At 39.4% G+C, this 19052-nt stretch overlaps 1 protein-coding gene across 1 annotated transcript; it reads left to right on the top strand.

Annotated features, from left to right (window-relative positions):
* Nucleotides 1–7365: 7365 nt before the first annotated feature.
* On the top strand, nucleotides 7366–16929 carry LOC121153983 (NXPE family member 1-like). Its single transcript, XM_040976731.1, has 5 exons — nucleotides 7366–7461; nucleotides 10855–11588; nucleotides 13207–13265; nucleotides 15499–15711; nucleotides 16394–16929. The coding sequence occupies exons 1-5, from the start codon at nucleotides 7366–7368 to the stop codon at nucleotides 16927–16929; spliced, it is 1638 nt and encodes a 545-aa protein (XP_040832665.1).
* The last annotated feature ends 2123 nt before the right edge of the window (nucleotides 16930–19052 follow it).

Genomic DNA, 19052 nt, shown 5'->3' with positions numbered 1-19052 from the left:
TGTTCACAGCAAATGTTGGGCAAATGAAGATTTAAGGTGGGCTACATTAGCCAATGAATCTTGGAAGGATTTCCTCATCCTTGGAGCAACAATACCGACAGCATTTTAGAACTATGAAGACCACTTGAGCAGAACCCTTGGAGCATACAGGGTTCACATCGGGGACCCTGGAATGACATCAGATGACCATTCTCCATCCTGAGGCACTGAGGCAGTGGATGTAGCATCTCACTTTATCTCCTGCCTTTCCCCAGATACAGGAGGAAGAAAAAAATTGGAAACAAGGGTCTCACCCAGTTTTCTCTAATTCTCGACCTTCCCACCCCAATCAACTATGTAAACATCATCAAAAATAGAATTTTGTTAAAATCTGCTCTTCAAATGAAAGTTAAAGTTAAAAAGTGGGGGTGGGCCCGGCGCGGTGGCGCAAGTGGTTAAAGGTCCTCATCTTGCATGCCCGGGATCCCATATGGGCGCCGGTTCTAATCCCGGCAGCCCCGCTTCCCCGGGAAAGCAGTCGAGGACGGCCCAAAGCTTTGGGAACCTGCGCCCGCGTGGGAGACCCGGAAGAGGCTCCTGGCTTTGGATCGGCATAGTATCGGCCCGTTGCGCTCACTTGGGGAGTGAATCATCGGACGGAAGATCTTCCTGTCTCTCCTCTCTGTATATCCGCCTTTCCAATAAAAAAATAATAATAAAAATAAATCTTTAAAAAAAAAAAGTGGGGGTGGTGAGGAGTGGGGAAGACAGATGTAGCAGACTATAATGCCTGTATCACATATGGGCACCTGTTCCAGTCCTGATGCTTCAATTCCTGTCCAGCTGTGTACTAAGGGACTCAGAAAGCAGCAGAAGATGGCCTAAATACTTGGACCCCTGCCATGCACATTGGAGACTCATGTGAAACTCCTGGATCCTGACTTTGGCCTGGCCCAGCCCCAGGAGATGGAAGATATCTCTTTCTCTCTCTCTCTCTCTCTCTCTCTCTCTCTCTCCCTCCCTCCCTCTGTGTGTGTGTGTGTCTTCTTTCTGCATTTCTGTGTGTATGTGTTATGTGTGTATGTAACTCTGCCTTTCAAATAAAACAAACCTGAGTGAGGCAGTGAGAAGAGAACAAGTTTGAGAAAAAGCTCAGTTTTTTTCAAAACCCATCTTAAAGTACATAAAATCAAGTCATTACCTGGTCAAGCTGAGAGATATTAACTTGCTTGAATTGAAAGACAATATTTTTACTAGAGCAATATCCTAGAGAGTAAATTTACCTAGACGGCAAGAGCAATACATTCAAGCAAGCTCTCTACCAATCTGTCAAAAGTTAACATTTGCCAGTGCTTTTGCATTTGGTAGTCACCAAAATTATATAAAAATATGTCCACAAATAGAAATATATGTAACATTCATAGAAACTGTGTTCACAGTAGCTCCAAATTTAAGATAACTCAAATGTACATCAAATGAAGAAATGATAAAAAATATTATAGTACATCTAAACAACAGATTACAGGTCAATAATTACAAGGAAGCAACTCCTGATAAATGCAGCAACACGCTGAATCATGGAAAACATTCCACTGACTCACCAACCATGAAAGACTACATTGCTATAATTCCATTTATAGGAAACTCTAGAAAACAAGTCTAATCTGCAGTGCCAAGAAACAGATCTGAGATTAACTGGGGAGAGACACAGTAGTATGGAGGAGATGGACATATTTACCTAGAAATGTGTGCAAAGGAAGTTGGGGGAAGCTAATATTTCTGCTTATTATGATGGCCTCAGAGGTATATCTATTTTTCTTTTTATTATTATTATTTTTTATTTTAAAGAGAGGAAGAAAGAGAGAGAGGGAGAGAGATCTTCCACCCATTAATTCACTCTGCAAATGGCCAGAGCTGAGCCAATCCAAAGCCAGAAAGCAGGGTCTCTTCCAGGTCTCCCAGGTGGGTGGTGCAGCGTCCAAGAACTTGGCCCACTTTCTGCTATTTTCAGCCCACAAACAGGGAGCTGGGCCTAAAGTAAAGCGGCCAGAATATGAACCAGCAGCCATATGGGATGCTGGACCTTGCAGGTGGAGGATTAAATACTGCTGCACCAGCCCCAGGTGTGTTTATTTTCGTTACCCATTAATCTATCTCCTTAAATGCATATATTTTTGCTCTATTTAAATTATACCTCAATAAAAAAAACTCCCCTTTTGAAACCAAATCATTTTGTAACTAATATTTGGCAATTTCTGTACCAGGCAGCAATGATGAAGCTAGAAAGAAGACCACAAATTACAAGCATACTTAATTTGTAGATACAAACAGGCTGAACCACTGTAGAGGGGAAAGCACTCCCAAAGGATTCAAATAAGAGAAGACATGGACCCATCCCATTCTTACGTCACTACCTAGTAGGTTCCTGCCATTTAGGTTCTCCAAGAAGCCAGATACCAGGGAAGCTCTTCTGTCCCTACTTGGAGTCTTAGTGTGTGGGTGATGGACTCCCAAATTGCTCCCACTGTTACAATATAGGAACTCTGTGGAATTGCATGGGAAAAACTGCAGCTTTCTTACTAACCTCCAAGTGAAATTCAGCAATCACTTCAGTTATGAATATTGATAATAAATCACAGCAGATTTAGCAGTGCCTGTGGCTCAGCCAATAATCTGAAATAACAAATGTTTTCATATCACAATATAATTATTTAAAACATGGAAATATCACTCATTTTTGGTACTTTGGGATTATTGGAAATGCATGATTTGGTTACTAAATTTGTTAACTAGTGTGTTTATAATAATTTTGTATATAAACACATAATGGTTTTGGTTATTTAAAACACTGATAACTATACCTGAATACAGTGAGTTCTTGTCATCAGTCACATACATATATAAAAATTATTTGCAGGAGAGAGCCAAAGACCAAGACTGTCAAAGGGTCCATGATAAAAGAAGTTTTAGACTTTACTATGGTCAAAACTATATACCACACCTAATTCACAACACATAGGAAGAGGACAGAAAGCTTGGCAGATATAGCATATGCTCTCTGTTTATCTTTCATTTAGGAGAATGCAGTCCTACAACCATACACATGCAAAACAGAGGCCAGAAAATGAAGTGTAACTGGGTGGCCACATGCGCATCTATTTTCTATTAGTACTGGTGAAAGGACAGATAGCATTTTTGTACAATGACTTAGTCATGCCTATTAGTAATCGGATATGAGCACAAGGGAGACATATCAGTGAGCAATGGGGTCCAGGTATCCGAGAGATAACACCATAGACAAAGACAAGGAGAGAAAGAAACAGAAAACTTTCTGAAGGAGAATAAATATTCCACTTAGACAAGCTTGATTTGAGATGCTTATGACCAGAGACACATTGATAATCTGCTTCTCAGAAATAACTCCGCAACCATTGTTAATTTCCCTGATGCAAACATGCCTATCATGATCTATCTCAAGCTCTCAATGACATCACGTGAAGAAGAACTGGGAGGAGATGTGATCTGGGAAGAGATCACTGGGAAGAGATGACAATAGGCTCTCATTAGCTAGCAGGTCCAGCACATCTCTGAAGAGGATTTCCAAGTGCAGATGTCATGAAGATATTTGGATAAACAGACCTCAAGCTGAGGAACAGGATCTGAATGAGGCATTGGCCTGGAGGCAAATTAGAATAGCCACAAGATTCCAAGAGAATTCTTAATTATTCTTATTTTGGATTTAGATAAATAGTATCTTGATTAATTATTCTAAGTATTAAATAGACAGAAAATAATTATAGTGTGGATGAAAGGCCCTACCATCAGTAACACATTTATCAAACAGTAAAACTTACAAGGAAACAGTTTGGCTTTTCTCAAGGAACCTAACACTGGCCAAAGTTGATAGCACAACAGTGTAAATGCTAGAGACAGATATAGAAAATATAACTCATGGGTTATTAAGACTGAGACCTGGTGACGCCCATATCCACAAGCCTGGGTGATAGATTCAGCTTGGGGTGATTCTCCTCTTGGACACCCTAGAGTGCCCATCAGTCAGAGCTAGGAAGAGCCAATAAGGAAACACAACATAGTGCTGTAGCCAAGCTACACGTAACAGACCCTGGGAGCAGTGAAATGAATTATTAACTAAAAATTAGTGAGAAAATAACAGCTGGCACTCAAGTGCAAACTCAAACAAGGAACAGGAATTTTCCAAATTACCAGAGTGCCCAATAAGAACCAGGATGACAGTGCAGTGAAGAAATAACTGAGGAGAGTTTGAGGCAACCCAGAAAGCGCAGACTTGAAAGCACAGACAAGAATGGGCTATCCAGAGATCGACAAGGACTGGGCATTTTCAACACTGCACTCTAATCTTTCATAAATGCTATTTAATTTATTGGTTGAGTCTCCAAAACATTCCATGGCACCTTGTATACATTGGGTAAGTAACTAAAATCTTTTTTTGTCAGTTTTATTTGTTTTTACTACAAAGACAGATCCTCAGAGAAAAGAGGTGACAAGGAGAAAGATTGTCTGCTGATTCATTCCCTTTAAAATTCACAATGGCCAGAGCTGAGCTGAGCTGAAGCCAGGAGCTTCACTGGCACCTCCTAAACAGGTGTAGGATCCCAAGGGCTTGGGCCATCCTGCACTGCTTTCCCAGGACATAGGGAGGGAGTTGGATAGAAAGTTGAGAGCCCAGGACATAAACTAGCACAGATATGGAATCCCGGAGGAGAGAGGTGAAGGATAGCAGTTGAAGTATTGCAATAGACCCATAATAAATTCTTTTTAAAACAAACAAACAAAACAAACTTAAATGCCTTTAAAAAGTATGTTGAGGGGCTGAGGTTTATAAAAATGCATTAGTAATGATGCTTGTGTTTTTGCATGTTTTCAGTATTATTAAAACAGTTCTATACATTACTCCAAGATAAACCGAAAAAATCACATCAGACTTTGCAACCCATGCATTATAAAACTCGAGTGTCTTAAAACACATATCAATCTTGGGGTAGGAGGGACCACTGTCCACTCAGAGAAAACACTTACTCAGTAGGTCCTATTGAACACGCTATTGGAAATCTACAAGAAACTGTGAAACGTCCATCAGTAAAAGTTAAGGTTGGTCAAAAAGCTGGATTCTGTTTTAAAATTATTTATTCAACAAATACTGTTTGTCAGGCATTGGGCATGCAATACTAAGATAGACTTAATTCGAATTCCTCAGTAACTGATAGTCTTTTGGTGATTATAAAGAATCTATCACAATATACTCTTGGTGCGTGTCAGAGATTAGAGATGTTGCTTCGTCCTCACCTCCACTCTTTGATTTGTCTAAATACCAACCTAGCCCGAGATTCAAGCCCTCTGGAAGGTGCCAAACACCATGCTCCAGTGACATGGACAGTATCATTCAAACCAAAAGTCAGTCGTATGACATGAGATGTGATGTGTACTGCATTTGTTTAAAGTAATAGCATTGTGAACTCCACAAAGGTGAACCAGTTTTAACTGAATCTTGGCTCTCCAGCTTCTATTTTGCATTTGAAACATTCGTTTTTGCTCTGCACCAACAGGATCCAAAATATAAAACCGTTTTGTATGCTTCCAAACAAATTCAGCAACACAAAATCTTTTCACACAACCTAAAATTTCACTGCAAAGCTGATAAGCAACAGAGAGCAGGGGCCTTTTATATTGCATTCCCAAATTAAGTTTTTCAAGCCATTGAGGCTGATGTCTATTCTCCCAAACACATCACCTTAGGACATGCTGGGCAGGACCTTCTCTCCTACCCTTCTCCCCTTCACCATCTCTTCCTGCGTTTCTCTTTCCCTTTCCTCATTCACTGTCTCCCCTTGGTAGATCAGCTCTTCTTGACCAAGCACAGTAATTAAGCCCAGACAAAATCGTTATCTCCAAATTTCAGAGTTGGTGCTCAGCAAACGAAAACGAAACGAATTGCCCCTCTCCCTGCCGTGCTAATAAGAAAGAATTTATGCAAGGATACTGTACAGAGTATGTCTCATAACCCAAGCATAATCCATTGTCTCATCAGCTTTCCAAGTCTTCCCCCAAAATGCATGCTGCTAACTGCTAACTTATATTACCAGGTTTCCATTGTAACTCTAAATGTTCTAATGCGAAAGAAAGAATGTAGTGACGAAGCACTTGTGGCACATGTGGCTCCTATTTCAGGGTCGTGGAAGGAGGAAAGAACAATTCTTACTGAAACAGGGTTAAGGAGCAGCTAACAGATGGGCAGAAGGGAGCTGAGGCATATAGTGTGAGTTGGGGGAGAAATAGAAGACAGCTTTTGCCCAAGGAAGGACCAAACTTCAGTGGCAAATTCTAGCCTAAAATTACTTGAAAAGGTCTGCTAGAAATGAGGTCAAACTTATCAGTTTATTGCGGTGGATAATTTTGAAATCCATACACAGTATTTTTATGACATGTTGTTCCATACATTATGACAGAGGACATCTGGCACCAGAGTAAACTTCATAATCTTCATTCCCTTTTTCCACAAACATTTTGAAATACCAAGGGAAAACAATGAATACAAAAGAGACTGTATTACTGTGATTAGATGGGGGAAATGCTAAGAGTGGAAAATAAACACAGAAGAAAGGGATACAGAGGGAGGTAACCCTATACCTATAAAATTGTATGATGGAATTTAGCAATAATGATTAATTAATTAATTGAAAATTAGTATTGTAGAATAACAGACATTTTTAGAGTGATAGCAATACTCCATCATTTGTTTGTGGTAGTTTCCACAATTATTTACATTTACCATACATTAGATTTTACATTTATAACCAGCTCAATGGCTCCATGGCCAAATTCTCACCTTCAGGTGCTGAGATCCCATATTGGTACTGGTTCGTGTGCTGTCTGTTCCAATTCCTGTACCAGCTTCTTGCTTGTGGCCTGGGAGGTCAGGGAAAGAGGCCCAAAGCCTCTGGACTCTGCACCAGCTTGGCAGATCCAGAGAAGGTTCCTGGCGCCCGACTCCCAGCATCAGATTAGCTCAGCTTTGGCCGTTGTGGCCATTTAAATAGTGAAACAGCTGAAGGAAAATCTTTCTCTTTTCATCTCCTTCTCTCTGTAAAACTTTCCGCTTTTCCAATAATAATAAATAGATTTTATACTTAAAATAAATGGGCACATTATGTATTTACATGTATCTGAATAGATACACTTACTTATTCTACAAAGATTAAAAGGTAATGCATGTAGGTTGATACATATGGAGATATATATATATATATGAAAAGCTGAAAAATAAATTATGGATATGATTTTAAGAAAAGTATACAGAGATTTACTTCTTCTTTAACTCCCTCTGTCTTCCTCCTTAGGACACTCACCATGTTCCCAGCTGGAACACCTCAGAACCTGTTGACACTGATATGTCTTTCAGCAAGTCTCTGGATAATTTTCACAATTTCTCAGAACTCCACTAAGGTCAGTACAGCTCTCCCTGTTGGATGTGATGTTCTCACCTGTGTGATCTGTGTCCAGTTTGTCTCTGCCAGTCAGGCCCGTATCTCTTTAACTTGTTCTGTGTTACCCTTTGTACCCCTTCTCCATCTAATTTCTTGGAATAATTTTCAATTCTGAATGTCTTCAGTCCTCTTTCCCAAATGCCTTCAATCCATTCTAAGCAGAATCCACCTCCCATGTGCCCCTAAAATGACCCTTGGCTTTGTCATCAATTCTCTTAACACTAAAGAATTATCTTGTTAAAATATCCAACTGTATCTACAAAGGCTCTTAAAGATATTCATATAAAATAGGTATTAAGAAAAAACTACATAGGAATTTCAAAATATTTTCAAACAAAATAAAGTTAATATTTGAATTACATTTTTAATGGCCATACTATTAATTAACCACATGAATCTAGTCTGTCACTTTCTCTTACTGTATCTAATTTCTCTTTTAAGTTTTATTTATTAATTTTAATTGCAAGGCAGCATGTCACAGAGAAAGACAGCAAGCAAGCTTACATTGTACCTTCAGTACCCAAATAGGTAAATTAAACATGAATGCAGGTACTGGTGGCTAATGTTCTTGTCTTCCTTCTGGCTCTGAAAGTGTTAAAGGATTTTTCGTTTATTGCACTTTTATGCTAAATAAATATTGAAGTATATAAATTCCTTTCTTGGAAATTGCAAGCTTATTTGTTTCAGAGAAAGGAAAATTCATGACATTTTGTTTTTGGTCTATTGCAATATAAATTGTATTGTAAGATTTTACTCTTCAATGCTATCTTCATAATCCTGAAATAAGCCATAATCAATTATGACATATACACATGCCATTTTATAGATCTTAAATATATATTTCTCTATATACTCACAGGGAAAAAGAAAGAATTTAGACATTATTTGCGCAAAAAGATGAAAAAAAATGTAGAAATAGGGCGTGGCACCATAGCCTAGCGGCTAAAGATCTATCCCTGCAAGCAACAGGATCCCATATGGGCGCTGGTTCTAATCCCAATAATCCTGCTTCCCATAGAGCCACCTGCTTGTGGCCTGGGAAAGCAGACAAGGAAGGCCAAAACCCCTGGAACCCTGCACCCACATGGGAGACCTGGAGGAGGCTCCAGGCACTGGCTTCGGATCAGCACAGCTTCAGCCATTGCAGCCACTTGGGGAGTGAATCAACAGACGGAAGATCTTCCACTCTGTCTCTGCTCCTCTCTGTATATCTGACTTTCCAGTAAAAATAAAATAAGTCTTTTAAAAATATATAGAAATAAAAGCTAAGTAAAGGGGAAAAACATCACTGTACCTGAGTGAAATAAGCCCTGCATTTTTTTTTTTGTATTACACCTAGAAGGTTTCAGTATAAAATACATACCCATTCCATTAAATTACTTTTCCTAATTATACAAATTAGGAAACTCACTACATGTAGTTCAAAACATTCCCAGCAACCCATATGGATGTGCGTTCATGTCTCAGCTCCTCCACTGCTGATCCAGATCCCTGCTTATGGACTGGGAAAGTAGCAGCATGGCCAAAGTCCCTGGCATACTGCACACACGGGAGACCCAGAAGAAACTCCTGAATCCTGGCTTCAGATAACTTATCCTTGGCCATTACAGTCACTTGGGGAGTGAACTAGCACATGGAAGATATTTCTCTCTCTTTCTGTAAAGCTGACTTTCCAATTAAATAAGCAATTCTTAAAACATTGTAGACTATCAATTTTGGAGGTGAAAAACATAAATATGTTTATCGTGATGGTAACTATATCTTTCTTCTCAGAATTATTTTCTATATTGCATGATTAGTTTCTATCTCATTTTTGTGCTCTTCATTGTACCAATTAAGGCTTTTGAAGGTGTTTTCTCGCAATGCACAAAAATAGTCCTTATGTGGGATTTTATTTATTTATATCTTAAATTCTTGGTTACCTCTTCCAAAGCTTTATCAGTCCTAACACCTGGATTGAAAGAGAAGCTGCCAGAACTCCAGCCGGTGCCTGCATGGGATGTCAGCATTGCAGGTGGCAGCTGTGCCATTACACCACAAGGCCAGCCTCAGGTGGAGATTTTTTTCAACGTTTCCACTTAGATTCTGTTCATCTTTATTTTTCATTATATCTCATTCCCTTTCAATCTCATCTCATTTAGTTTATTCCAGCATATTTTAATAAGCTTTTAAATAAAATTTTATGTGCACTCTAAAAGGTGAAAGAGTTGACAATAACTCATCTACAACTGCCTTTCTCCAAAACCACTGAGCTTATGATGCCTGTGTGGCTTTAAAATACATATATAAGGACATTTCAAAAAATTCATGGAATGGGTATTTTGAAAATTCTTGATATTTATTTGTATTTCAAAAAGTAACAAAATAATTATATACCTTTAATTCCATTTTCCATGAATTTTTCAAGATTTTTCCTATGCTCCCACAGAACACATCTAGTGATTATGACTCAGCTGATCTAGACTGCAGTGGAAGAGTCCATGTTTGTACAATAGCATGGAAGGTGCCTCCCATTAATGATAAAGTATGGAAACTTGAGTACCTATAAGACACTGCTCGATGCTAAAGGAATAAGTGATATGTAAGGTTGTAGAAATTTCTAAAATAGAAGATAGAGATGTTCAAGTACTTTACGGAAAAGACAAAGTATCAGTAAAGAGCAACAGCTGAAAGAAAAGTAGAACAGCTCCTAAAAATCAAAGTAGCTACTCTTATCCAAACACGGAGAATAAGGAAAAAAGTGGAAACAACTACTGAGAGGCCACGAGGTGGGTATGGGGTCGTGTAGTTGAAGGGCCACTTGGGATTCCCATATCCCATCCATGAATGCCTCGGTGCACTCAAGGCTCTTCTCCATCCACCTTGCAACTAAAACACAACCTGGGAGGTACAGGTGACAGCTCAGGTGATTGTGTCCCTGCCTGCTGCTTAGAAGACCTGCATGGAGTGCTTGACTTTTGGCTGTGGCTCATCACTAGCGGTTACAGGTATTTTAACAGTGAACAAGAGGATGGAGGGAGATTCTCTATCATTCTCTCCTCCTCAACCTTTCAAATAAAAAACAAAAATACCTATGTTTTCTTAAAGTAGTGACACCATAAAGCCATGTAACACTAGACATACGTCTAAGAACTGAGAAACCATTGAATGACTTTTAGCAAGGAGAGTTCACTAATAGAGTTTTGTTTCAGAAATACTGCTTTAGTCACAATGGGAGAAATCAAAAGCAGAAAAAACAGCACAGTTTTCATAAATACTAAGGAAAATGTCATCAAATACTAGGAAAAAATAGTAGGAAAAATGATTAGGAAAAGGCTCATTTTATAGTAGTTCACATTTGTTGTCATTTCAGATCTGGAGTGCTCTAAAAGTACCCATCTCCTTTGGCTACTGCAATGCCTCCATGATGCCCGCATTCCCAAAAACACCATTGAGCCTGGTGACATCACCTACAGGGACAGACCTGAGAGTGAAGGAAATCCTGGAGAAACTAGATCGGCTGATCCCACCCAGACCGTTCACCAACATGGACGCCACCACCAGTGCCACTCACAGCACAGCCACCATCCTCAACCCTCAAGACTCATACTGCACAGGGGACCAGCTGCACATCCTGCTGGAGATGAAGGACCACTTGGGTCACAGGAAGGAATACGGTGGGGATTTCCTGAGGGCCAGGATGTCCTCCCCAGCCCTGAAGGCAGGAGCTTCAGGAAAGGTGACCGACTTCAACAATGGCACCTACCTTGTCAGCTTCACTCTGTTCTGGGAAGGCCAGGTCTCTCTTTCTGTGCTCCTCATCCACCCCAGTGAAGGGGCAGCAGCTCTCTGGCGGGCAAGGAACCAAGGCTACGACAGAATTTTTTTCAAAGGGAAATTTGTGAATGGAACCTCTGATGTCTTCACTGAGTGTAGCCTGATTCCAAATTCCAACACCCAATGGTGCAAATACTTGAATGATGGAGACCAAGAGATCTTCTACTGTGTGAAACCTCAGCACATGCCCTGTGAAGCCTTAACCCATGTAAGAACTGGCAATAACAATGTTACGTATCTAACCAGCAAGGAGAAAAGCCTTTTCCACAAGTAAGTCTACATCTCCATACACTGACAGTTGATCCTCTAGAGTGCTATCATGCTCTTCCTTGTGTATGACATTCTCAGATGCCTCCTCTACTCAAGATTCTGGTCAAATGTGTGCTGCTCCATGGGGCATGTTGTCACAGTCCACAACAAAGTTGGTGTTTTCTTTGAAATGGTCAATAAAAGACAGGCACCCAAGGTGGAACTGCAAAATACACCTGTGCTTCTCTAGGACGACTGCTATTGTCAGATCCAGTCATGTCCTTAACTGTTGACCTTGATTTTACACCATGTTCTCTATGTAAAGTTGTTCTCTGTGTTCACAGACTTTCTGTCCTAGATGTGTGACAGCCATGCTCCTCTACCCATCAGATCATATTCCATAAAATCTGCTTCTTGAATGTCTTTCACATTCATCCAATTCTTTCCATGTGAATTTCAGACGCTGTCATTATCTCTAAACTACTTCTAATGGATACCTAACAAAACCTCTTGTCGAGAATCCTTCCCACATCTAATCAATTCTCTACATTGAGATCTGGTAAAATCCCACTCCTTACAATGAGCTCCAGCTGATCACATGGTCACATAATTCTCAGGACTTAACTGTTCAGGATGCAGTACTACCTTATACTTCCTAGATCCCTGACTCCCTGCTGAATAAATAAATGCATAGTTGGGTTTCTGTTCCTTGTCTTTTATGCTTCATGATGCAACTAACCAATTATCTTCCTATCCATGACCAACCATTTTAATCCCTCAGTCCAAAGGGAAAGTATACTGACTCACTGACTCTCTGCATTGGACCTTATAGCAGTAATCAGGTAGCACATCTGTGTGCCTGAAGCCTGGTCCTCATTCCCCCCTGAGCCACTCTGTGCCTAAATCCACTTACATTATAGTACACACACTGGATACAAAGACTGATAACACACTGTAAGAGCATTTAAGTTAGAAAACTTGGGCAGTCTTTGATCAACTGGAAGAATGAAATACTGTGAACATCATTCATGCATCAGACTGAACACTTCCTTATGCCCCCTGCCTTGATAGACGATAAGGATATAGCAGTGGGCTAAGGAAATGCATCACCTCATTTTCTAAAGCTTACCACATGCAGAAAGCAAGTTTGTAGGAATCACTGAAAATAAACAGAAAACAGACTTAAGAGGGAATCAGGGACCTTGTAATAAAAGCTCAATGTGCCTTGATAAGGAGACGGGTGTCCTTAGGCAACTAATAAGGAGATCATGACATGATGGGTTGTAAGAGTGAGCATTTAGAGACTGACCATCATCCAAAAAAATTACATGAACTTGAAAAAGAATTGTGAAGTGTGCAAGAAATATGTGAATTTATAGATGAGACAACAATTAGAGCACAAACTCCTGTAAGTACAGCTTGTATGCAGCAGATGAGTATGCATGTTTGGACTTCAGCTCTCTCCGCATAACAAAACATAATTATTAGCAATACCAAGCAAGTCTAACTTTGCAATAACAACAATAAATTTCAGTTACAGAAAATAAAAAATAATCCTTCAATTCAACCAGGTGATTCAGGTTACCTGTGTTATGTGGTCACACAACAGGCTGATTACTGTCCTAATTTTTTTTTGAAGGTCCAAAGTGGGAGTTGAAATCATGCAAGACCAACACATTGCTGTCTCTCAATGTAACAGTAAGTTTGCTCCCTGTGCCAGGTGCTGCTTCACATGTGTCTACAACAGGAGCCCTAGTCACTGCAGGTCTCCTGGTGTGTGGTTCCCATCAGTAATAACTTCCTGGCCTTTTCCAGCTTCTATAGATACCCACATTGCTTGTATCTCCTTTCTCTGTCTACAAAGTCACAACACTGGAGCGAGCCTTCATGTCACATCTCCCTGACCCAGCCTTCAGCCACTTTCTATATCTGAAGAAAAATGATGTAAGGTTGGGCCCTAAAGATAATGTAGGGTCATATCCATATCTTCAAGGCCATAATCTTAGTCACATGTGGAAAGGTCACAGGTAGAAGGAAATAGAATGTGGAAATATTTCGTGGGCAATTAATCTATCAAAAACAATCTCCTAAACAAATGGTAAATATTATAAAACGCACTATTACCCACAAACTATCCATAATACTCAAGCCCATTACAAAAGAGAACAATAAGGAAAGCTTAGAACCAGACAGGAAATGGTCAGCATGGGTTCACATATACCTTACTAGGTAGGACACAAAGATTAGTTACTCCCCACTAAGGTATTGAAGATTTCTCTGTATACCCCTCCTAAAAAGGTTCTGCACCTCAACCGTTGACATATGTCTTGTTAGAGTTATAAGCCAGTTTAGACTGTCCTAAAATCTGCCAAGTTCAGCAAAAGTATGCTTCAATGCTATAAACTGCTAAATACTAAAATGAAAATAGCATGAGACAGTTGAATAGTACCCTATAGCCATTTTAAGCTGTATAGAAGCCAGTAGTATATAAACTGAAATTGAAATGTCAATGAAGTAGTCACAGGATGTGGTTAAGAACTTGCATTTTTTAACATATTGGTTACTCAATACCATGTCAATTGATTGTATAATGTTGTAAATTATCGTTGATGTTAAGTTGGGGCTTTAAATTGATTGGGATGATGTTCTGCCAGCTCTTCCTTCAGACCAGAGATGATCTCCCCAAGAAACCATTGAATGTATCTGGACAATTTGATGCTGGACTCTTTGCTTGGTATATGTTTGCAATGAAAGACTCTCAACTGAATTTGATCTGTAATACTGCAACAAGGTGGAGGAATCCACCATGGGGGGAGGGCATGGGAGTGGTTGCAGGAATCCCAGAGCCTATGAAACTATGTCACATAATACAATGTAATTAATAAAAAAAAAGTATTAAGCAAAATTAACAGGTAACAGAAAACATATGAGAATATGCTATGCATCTGAAATTATTAAATACTCTGACACATACATAGTATACAATAAATAGTTTATAAAAATATCTCAAAAACTATCATCTCACTGAAGTATGCCGAGAAAATAAGAAAATAATGACTAGAGATTTCAAGTTTCTAGGCTCATGGGAACAGAGATCCAGCAGGATAAGCTATTGAGCTTCACAGAAACCAAATCAAAATAATTGCAACATAATTCTGGAGTAACAATATGCCCTTTAGCAAACTAAGTCACTAGGACATAGAGCATGTTCTAGGTACCTCTTCCAGTTCTGCCACTAGCACTCTTTTTGCCACTTTGACCATAGGTTACAAAGAAAGTACAACCCAGTAAAAATGTGCTGATCTGTGAACAGAAATAACCAGCACTGCAAGGCAACTCAGAAACTAAGCCAGGAGGATAAAGCAGATATTACTGGGGTATTCCCCATTCTTGCAACAAGTCAATGGCTGTGCATAATTGTAATCAGGATCATTGCTCAATTTTTTTTAGGAGGAAATGAATGGAGGTGATATTAAAAAATTCTAAGTCATGTCTTCAAAACTTAAACAGATTGTCCTTCCTTTTCATTTCCCTCCTGTTTTCTGGCTGATCTGTAGATTTCATGCAAGAAATAAGAGTGAAGCCACATGTAAAAAGGGCAGTGTAAAAGCAGGCTACAAGGCCCTAGAGTCCCTGACATGTGCAACTCCAGGTTAGCCCTGGCTAATTTGCTCCCTCCAGCTATGTGATTTAAAGGAGAATCAAGTTCCTGTTTTTTTTTTTAATTCATTACATATTGAACATTCTTGCAGAATTCCAGCTTTTTTCCTAATTAATACATAATGTAATTGTCAATGGACATGTGGATGGCACAAAAATGAAAATTCAACATGTGCCCATCACTCGGGATGGGTTAGTAGCATAGTGAATGGCAAGAAAAAAAGAAATTTCAATGTTAAACTTACGCAAACACAAGTATCTGTGTTAGCAGAGACTACAGAGACAAAAGGGAAATGCCACATTGGAATGGAGATCCCCGTCCCTGGTGGTTACACCATACAAGGAAGATGGTTCACAACATTTTGTAATCAGACTGTACTAGGTACAGCTCCAGTGAGTCACTGCTTGAAAGGAAAACTCATCTACCTCCTGGGAGACTCTACACTGCGCCAATGGATCTACTACTTACCCAAAGTAGTGAGAAGTATGTAGATGTGCTATTTTCTTGTAGAAATTCGGGCTTGTCTTATTGCTTGTTTAATGAGGTCTCATTGTCTCATTTGAACTGCTTTGTTTCCCACTGCATGTATCTGTCTGAATTCAAGTCTATCAATTTAAAATATATTTCATTCCCCATTTCATAAGAAATGTTGATCCTCTCTGTAAATTCCAATGATAGTTTTACACTTTGAATGACAATTCCCAAATGTGGATTGCAACCTGCCTGAGAGGATAAGGGAAAAAAATAGTCAGAAATAATCTAGGAGTGGGGAGCGATGTTTGACTAATCAGTTAAGATCTGAAGCAACCACTCAGGATGCTGACCCCATTGGAGTGCCTGGAGTTCAGGCCACTCACTGCTCCCAATTGCTGATGCGTACTCTGGGAAGCAGCAAGTGATCATTCAAGTGACTTTGTCCTTGCCACCCAGTTCAGAGACATGAATTGAAACCTCATCTAGTCCCAGCTATGTACATACTTAGGAAATGACCCAACAGATGAGATCCACCCCCCTTTTCCTTTCTCTTTCTTTCTCTCCTGTCTAACTCCACCTTTCAAATAAAAATAAGTCTAAATATGTTCAATTATATACACATATATAACTGAATATATATTAGATCAATATTAGTTATCTTCTAACTAGAAGATTTGTTTGTTTTTATCAGCACTAAAATTTTTTGATCTTCATGGAACCGGACTTTTTAAGAAACATTTGCTCCTGGATCCAGAAAAACACACTCAGGTTCAATGGAAAAAACATAGTCATCCTTTTGTCACAGTTCAACTCTACTCAGTGGTAGATGATGGCTACATCCCTCGGGAAATTGACCGGATACCAGGTGACAAGGATACCGTCATCGTCATCACCTTTGGCCAACACTTCAGACCCTTCCCCATTGACATCTTCATTCGCAGGGCCCTCAGTGTCCGAAAGGCTATTGAGCGACTGTTCATGAGAAGCCCAGCCACTAAGGTGATCATTAAGACAGAAAACATCAGAGAGATGCACATAGACACAGAGAGGTTTGGAGATTTCCATGGTTACATTCAGTATCTTACTATGAAGGACATTTTCAAGGATCTCAACGTGGGGCTCATTGATGCCTGGGACATGACCATTGCATACGGCATCAATAATGTCCATCCACCTGAGCATGTGATTGGAAATCAGATCAATATGTTCTTCAATTATATTTGCTGACATAGACACACATAGGTGTGTGCACACACACACACACACACACACACACACACACACACATCGCTATGAAACAATCTTTGCAAATAATCCCACATGCATTGCCAAAAAGGTTCATTCATTTGAGGAAGTAGAATATGACAATGTTCTGAAATAGGGATCACTTAACTTTGTAAACAACAAGCTGATAAGATTTTTACACTTTATAGGCCACCTGGTGTCTGTCCCAACTGTCCCTTGCTCTTACTGTAGTGTAAAAGCAGCCAACAACAACATGTAAACAAGAGGGTTTGGTTACTTCTCAATGAAACTTCACTTATGAACTCTAATTTATATAATTTCTATGTCATGATGCATTTGTCTTCTGATTGCTACCCAGCTTATTAAGGGTTGAAAACCATTCTCTAATCATAGACTCAAAAGAGATTTCTATTCTCTAGGCCACTGTTTGCCGTCACCTGTTTAAAGCAAGAACTCTAGTACAGTTAAACAGAAATCCCATGGAGGATGAGAAAAGTCTAGTATCACACTGGAGAAAATTAAAATTCCAATGTCAGCATTGTGACACAATGAGTTTATCTACTACTTTCAAAACTAATATCACCTGTTGAAGCACAGGTTAGAGTACCAGGTGCCCTTTTTTCAATCTCGCTTGCTGCTAATGCACACAGATGGTAGCAAATAATGGCTCAACTATTTGGTGGTAGCTAACGCATGAGAGCTTAGAGATGAGTCATTTTCACATGGAAAATCTCTCCCTCCCCCTCTTTTTCCCTGTCACTTTGCTTTATAAATAAATAAATGAATAAATGAATAAATCCTAAATGTAAGTAAAAAAAAAAAAAACCCAGCCTTGAAGAAATTTAACCAGAAAACTAAAACAAACATCACCCACTGGATGACATTTTTTGTTACGTCATACAAAATCAAACATGAAGGCCTATCACTCTTTCTGTTTAATAATGAACTCACAGTGAATGTCAGAAAGCAGAAGTAACTGTTCTTGGTTGCTAGGTCATTCTCTCAGAAAAAGAATTAATGGGCCAACTCGATGGCTCAGTAAGCTAATCCACCACCTTCAAACACCAGCATTTCATACTGGTCTGGTCCATGTCCTAGGTGCTCTACTTTGATCCAATTTCCTCATTGTGGCCTGGGAAAGCAGCAGCGGATGTCCTAGAAGCTTGGTATCCTGCACCAGTTAGCGAGACCAGGTAGAAGCTCCTGACTCCTGGCTCCTGACTCCTAGCTCCAGATTGGCTCAGCTCTGGTTGTTGCAGCCATTTGGGGTGTGAACTAGTGGATGGAAGATCTTTCTCTCTGTGTCTCTCCTTCTCTCTGAAAATCTGCCTTTCAAATAAAAATTAAATAAATCTCTAAAAAAAGAAAAAATATTCAAATGTCTGTGAATATAGAGTGGATTAAAATTATATCTTTGCAAAAACCGATGACAGAAAGAGGGAGGTGTGTGGCAAGAGAATGGTGGAAAGGGAGGGAGGCATAGTTATGTTTTAAAACTGTATTTGTGGAATGCATGAAACTTATTCTCAGTATATTAATTTGAAAAAAAATAAAAATTAAAAGGCTAAATCTAGGAATTTAGAATGCAACCTCATGAAAGCTCAACATACAAACTACCCTTCTTAATAGTATAAAAGAGACAACATAATCAAAATAGCATGGTGTCCCTACATAGAGATCACACACATCTTTCATTATATTTACTATTAGAAACTGAAAACTTTCTGGCATATTATAAGTGTGTCTTTATAAATCTCTACTCTTATAAAACATACCACATTTCAAATTATGCATAGAAGTTAAATTTACACCTCAATGAATCACCAAATTGAAATTCTTGGGATCAGCATTGTGCTATAATGAGTTAAGCTACCCCATCACAATGCTGGCATCCCATATGGGCACTGGTTCAAGTCTCAGCTGCTCCACTCCAGATGCAACTCCCTGCTAACACTCCTGGGTAAGAAAAGCATGATGACCCAAGTCCTTCAACCCCTGCACCCACATGGAAAAAGACCAAAAAGAAGCTCCTGGCTTCAGCGTGACCCAGCCCTGGCCTTCACAGTCACTTGGGGAGTGAACCAGTAGATGGAAGATGTTTATCT

Source organism: Ochotona curzoniae, unplaced genomic scaffold (assembly GCF_017591425.1).
Source record: "Ochotona curzoniae isolate NIBS_2020 unplaced genomic scaffold, NIBS_Ocur_1.0 contig_2723, whole genome shotgun sequence".
Lineage (NCBI taxonomy): Eukaryota > Metazoa > Chordata > Mammalia > Lagomorpha > Ochotonidae > Ochotona > Ochotona curzoniae.
The sequence above is the reverse complement of the archived record's forward strand: the minus strand, read 5'-3'. Positions and strand labels throughout refer to the sequence as shown.

Coding starts and splice junctions, on each gene's coding strand:
- LOC121153983 (XM_040976731.1), top strand. CDS start 7,366: ATGTTCCCAGCTGGAACACCTCAGAACCTGTTGACACTGATATGTCTT. Junction 11,589..13,206: donor GAGAAAAGCCTTTTCCACAA/GTAAGTCTACAT, acceptor TTTTTTTTGAAG/GTCCAAAGTGGGAGTTGAAA. Junction 13,266..15,498: donor TGCTGTCTCTCAATGTAACA/GTAAGTTTGCTC, acceptor CTGTGTTAGCAG/AGACTACAGAGACAAAAGGG.